At 46.0% G+C, this 5,643-nt stretch overlaps 1 protein-coding gene across 2 annotated transcripts in view; it reads left to right on the top strand.

The window, feature by feature from the left end:
- The window catches only part of TMEM255A (transmembrane protein 255A), a 27,039-nt gene that overhangs the window by 10,764 nt on the left and 10,632 nt on the right, over window positions 1-5,643 (top strand). For both annotated transcript variants that reach the window (XM_009075308.1, XM_009075309.1), the window contains exon 4: window positions 3,933-4,022. In XM_009075308.1, coding sequence (XP_009073556.1) covers window positions 3,933-4,022 — 90 coding nt within the window. The remainder of the gene's footprint in view (window positions 1-3,932; window positions 4,023-5,643) is intronic.

Here is a 5,643-nt window from a genome sequence, read left to right on the forward strand (position 1 = left end):
AGACAGGAGATCACCACCCATGGATCCAGTTCTGGGATCTCTCTGGAGGTGTATTCCTAATTTCCATGCTAAGTGAGGAAGGCTCGGGGTGGGGGGTCCGGTGGTCACAGGTACTGCCTGTCTAAGGTGACTTTTGATATGTACATGCAGTTTACCACAGTGGGGTTTTTTGTTTAGATATGTTAATCAGGATGTGCTAACCAGATCCTTTCTCTGCCAGGCCTGGAATTAGCACAAAATCATCTCTTTTGTGCTTATATCAAGTTGTTGCCTTGATGGCTGGCAAGCCTTAGGGTGAATCCCTTTTGTGGCATTAACAGCGTTTGAGACAGGCAAGGTGTTCTTTAATTCCTTACACATGTCCTGTTCTTTCTATCCTAGCATGTTTTCAGCCTCTTGCTCATCATGTATTAGCAGCATGTCAGTGTCTGGTTGAGCAATGACCATGTTATGCCAGTTCTGGACTCTTTACAGGAGTGCCCACAAGTGACAGCATGGCTCTGACTTGACTTGTTTGGTTATTCTGAAGAGCCCTGGGTAGCCCATGTTTATTCTTTCATTTCTCTCTGTCATTTTATGTCCCAAAAAGCGTGCATGACCCAGCTTTGCAGGGATTGCATCAGCAGGGATTGCTGCCTCAGCTGGCAGTGTCTGCTCTGACAGCAGAGAGGACGTGGAGTAGCTGCCACTTATTGTCCCTCTGCTTTAGTCACACCTCTTCCTTACCCAGGAGCACTTGTACAGTGGCAGCTTTGTCCATTACATGTTTCCATAACATCACTGGCAGTGGTAGGATTTATTTTTTTTATCTTCTGTGAACTTCCACAGTGTCCTAGTTTGCTAAAAGGGAGTCTTGGTCTTGCTTGTTACACAGCTGATGGCAGAAAAAGCTAAAAGCAACTTCTGCAGCTGTGTTCTTGTGTGTGTTTCTGGCCATGAGGTGACTCTGGAGCGTGAGGAGCCAAGCAAGTCAGTGTGGTTGATGGGGAGGGCTAACCTGAAGCAGCATTCCTCACATCTCTCCATCCTGCTGGCAGGAATAGACCTCTATGGTTTTTCCCACCCAAGTGTATTGACTTTCATGACATGCATCTAAACTTCCCACTCATCAAAGTAAGGGAGAGCTTTTGTCCCTTCAGGCAGGGCCAGCTGTGCTCTCTGCCTGCCTGCCCACCCTGCAGGCAGCTCTGACCTACACCCCACTGCCCACACAGCCGTTTTCAAGTGAGGAGTCACCTTTTTATGTGCCTTTATGACAGTCATCCCTGCCACGCGAAAGTGAGAACCAGCAGCCTGTGTGAGGCTGTACCATCACCTAAAGGGAGCCTCAGCCCTGGGCACTCATGCTTCATGGTTCCTGCACTATCTGAACCAGTTTGTCCTTTCTTATCAGGATGCTACTAGGTGTGGCTGACTTCATCAGGAGTTTGATGAGTGAAGAACAATAATATCACACAGCTCTTGAGAGGGGCTTCTGCTTGCTACAGTAACAGTATTAACAACCCCAAATCAAAAATCTCATTGGTGAGCTGAAAACTGGGACTTTCAAAATTAATTTGTATATTTCCATTTGCTGTCTGATTTTTCTTAGTATGTGTTTTTCAGGCTTTTCTTTCCCCAGCTGAGAGAGAGGGAAGTGTCTAAATAAAGTGAGCAAACCCATTTCTAGCATCAGATCCTTTTCTCCTGGTAGGGCTGTTATGAAAGTATCATCATTAACCTTGTATTTATTTTAAACAACCATATTAGCAGCTCCTATCTGCGAGCAGGGTTGACCGACAAATACCCTAATTGTTTATATTTAGTGTTTGGCTCACTTCCCGTCTCCAAGGCTCATGCTATTTAGGGAGAACATCCTTTTTCACGTATGTATGAAACAAAGGACAGTACAAAGAAAACAAAACTTACTACAAAGTAACCTGAGTCGTAAACCCCATTTCTTCCACTGAGACTGTAAGAAGCTAAACTTCCTCGCCGTGTGAGGTTTCACTGGAGTGAGCAGTGTGACTGTGTGATGGATAGTGAGTGTGATCCAGATACAGAGATCATGGGGGATGAGTGGGGAGGAAATTCAGGTGTTTGCAGCTGACAGAAACAAGGTCCTAGTGTAGGATCTGATCCTGGAAAACTTGTCACCTGCTGCCATCTGCAAGTACTTCGTGGCACAGCATCTAATATTCCAGTAACAACCTGTTACTAGTGACCGTGACATGTTCATGTGGTCACGGGGTTCATTTCACAGTCTGCTCCATCTACTGGAAAGCAACAAGGTTTTATGTCTGTATCTTGAATACTTGTCTCATCTACAAAGCCGTTTGCTCTCATTTTGAATCTAACTGAAGTAAGCAATTGTACAGGGACCATTTCCACTCTCCCAAGCAAGCTCTCCTGCATCTCCACTCATTGCTCAAACTGACCTGGAGACACATGGAGGTTGCTGGAGGAAGGTCTGTTTTCACTTAGGGAGATCTAGGTAAAAATGGTGTGATTAACCAAAAAATCCTCAGATACTTAAAAAATATACATAAGTATCCTTCTGTATTGTGTTTGTCAAGGGCTTTGGCTTGTGTTTCTGAGAACTGGAGCCTCGTGCAGTGGCAGGAACCAATGTTTTCAAGCAAACTTAGCACCTGAGGGTTTAAAACAAACATCCCTGTGCCCGGAGACCTGAGATATCTCTCAGTGCTGGCCAGGCTATCTGTTAGTTTTGTATTTGTGTTGTTAGTGATCTTTACTACAGCTCACAGCTTCTTATGACCAGAGTCACCTTTGTACTTGTGGAGAAACAGTTTTTAACAGCTGCCAGCGACTGATGCTTGAAGGCTGTGATCACCAGAGTGGAAAACCACCAGGGAAAAACCCACTGAAGCTTCCAGTTCTTTACAGGGAAATACTGCTGTCTTTTTCAATCTGTCTGTGTGAATGCTGTGCTTTCCCTCCCTCTGCAGCCCTGCTGATATCCCCAGCATGCTTTGGCAAGGGGATTGGGATTGGCCTTGGGAGCTCTGTGTGTGATGAGCTGGTCAGGAGCCTGCTGGCACCTGCTGAGCTGCTGTTCAGGCATGAGTAGAGGGGTCATGTCAGCACTTGTGCGTGGTTCCACCAGCTGAGCGCTGGCACTTTGGCAGAGGTGGAGTTCAAAGAGGCATAGAGAGAGTAGAGATTTTGTTTCTCAAACCTGGATTGGAGATTTTGTATTTCTGTTTTACCTGCTGAATGTTTTCACCTAATTTTAAGACTGGGCAGGATGTGGCCAGTGGAAGAGGATCAGACCTGTCTGACTGCTCTCCTTGAGCTGCAGCTGGAGGGAGATCTCTCTCCTTGCACCTCCCATAAGCCAAGGGGAGGCAGGATGGGCTGTGCTCCCCACAACCTGGCACTGAGGGGCCCAGCCAGGCTGCTGTGTGTGTGTACAACACCGATGGCATCAGCTGGTCACCTGTGTTCTAGTCTCATGGCTTTGTGCTTGTGCCTGCATCAAAGCATTGTTCCCTGAAGGCACAGTCCCAGCAGAGAAGTTCATATACAGCTCAGTAAGTGTTCACAGGAGCAGCTCCCCAAAGCACTCCAGGATGGGGAGAGAATAAATTCTCTCCTTTCTCTCCAGGGAAGAGTTAAGGACAGGAGCAGCCAGAAGAGGAGGTGTATCCTCAGCCTAAGTTTAGCCTTTTGGAGTCATGGAAAAACTTGCATTACAGTATCAACTCGCCAGAGAACCAGTCTGGCACAACACTGCTACTCCTGCTGCCCTGCCAGAGCAGACATGCATCTCACTGCATTCAATGAGACCAGTCGGTGCAGCCTGGGCAAACATTTGGGTCATTGATTTCTGGAGGGCTTATTGGCTGTGGTTTACATATCCTTGTGGAGAGGGCACAAATCACTTGGTTGTGGAGAGGCAGATGATACTTTGCTTTGTTTTCCCTTCTCAGCTGGTTGCATCGATCGTCTTCATCAGTTTTGGTGTCATTGCTGCATTCTGCTGTGCCATAGTAGACGGTGTCTTTGCTGCCAGGCACATAGTAAGTGCTTCCAGGAAAACACAGGTCCTGCAATGCTTTTACTCTAGGAAAACAAGCGATGGTGCCCACAATCCTGTATCAGGCCACATCAAACCCTGTAAATATATGTCACGTGCTGAATGCTGTTTTAAATAATAAACTTTAGAAAAGCGTATCATTTAAAAAATTTAAAATTAGCAAAAAGCATTAAGATCTTAAAACTTTGCTTTGTTTTTGTGTATGCTTTATGTGTTTATGGAGTCTCACCACTCTTAAGATGTGACGTGAATTACACCTATCACCAAGGGACAAAATACGAGCAGTAACATCTAGTTTGTTTTAAATGTATGCAGAGTGAACCACTGGATGTTGTAGTAGAATGAGGCAATTGGATACAATGCTCATTAAAGCCTTACAGTATAAACAGGAAACACTTGCAATAGGTTCTTAGTTTCCATTTGGTGGTTTAAGAAAATGATGAGCTCTACTACTGCTATCATGACCAATTGCTAGTACAGTAGAAATCCAAAAGCATCAGTTGTTAGAATAGAAATGAAAAAACACAATTCCATTTGAGCTTTTTAATTGAAATGTGTAACTGCAAACAGATCCTTAACCTGCAACTCTGCAGTTTGATGACTTTGTTTTGAAATTTTTGGCGAAATGGGATTAAAAAGACAGATTTGAGGTTTATTTGCGATCAGAATGGAAAGGAATTTCAGAAGGTTAGAATTAGCCATAAGTGGAAAGAAACTCCCTGTGTCAGCTGGCTTGTTTTACTCCTTCTGAAGCTGGCTCTCCTTTCCTGCCCCTGAGCCTTCCAGTGGTAGAAAGGCACCTGGATGGCAGGCTTTGCTGACAGAGCAAAGGGCAGCTCTGCTCAGTTGTGTGAGAGATGTCTGTCTGGATGCAACCAGCAAGTCTTGGCCATCTCTGACCCACCTTGTGAGGGCATGTGAAGCATTAGCTTTGATAAAAAGGTGAAGTTCCTTTGACTCCTTATCCTGACTGTGTAGGTCTGAGCCCCTGTGCAGGTCTGAGCCCTGCAGACTTGCTCTGGGATTTTTAGGTGCTGACCTCATGGGTTGGGTGATGGCATGAGCTAGTAACTCCTCCCAGCTGGCCCGGGGAAGTCTGCATGTCTGAGGCAACCAGAGTTGAGCAGTTGGGGTGACAAGGGCTCTGCTTTGTGCCTCTTGATGAACAGACAGTCTTGACCTCACTTTACCCCCTGACAGTCCAAAACTGTCACCATCTCGCTGGAGACTTGCCCTTGCCGTGTTAGCACATAGCATCCTCCCTTTTTCCTGCTGCTGCCCAAGCTTTGGATCAGACACACGGAGAGCCAGTCTGGCTGCTCTTGGGAAGGGCTTGCTGATGTGGATACACCTCCAGCACTGCTTGCCCTGAGGTTTTACCCTGGAGACCAAGCTGCCCCAAAGTGAAGTGTTAGTGCTTGTTTGCAAGCTGAGTCATGGATAATCTTCCAGAGCTTTCCCACAAGCCACTGAAGAAACCAGAAAAGACAAATTTGCCATCAATTACTGAGAAATTGTTATGATTCAGCATGAAGAACCTTCAGGAACATGTCAGGCAGCCCTGGGATGTGTCTGGCGAGGATGAGAAATAAATCCTTCAGTTC

The sequence above is a fragment of the Acanthisitta chloris genome, unplaced genomic scaffold (assembly GCF_000695815.1).
Source record: "Acanthisitta chloris isolate BGI_N310 unplaced genomic scaffold, ASM69581v1 scaffold14115, whole genome shotgun sequence".
Taxonomy (NCBI): Eukaryota; Metazoa; Chordata; class Aves; order Passeriformes; family Acanthisittidae; genus Acanthisitta; species Acanthisitta chloris.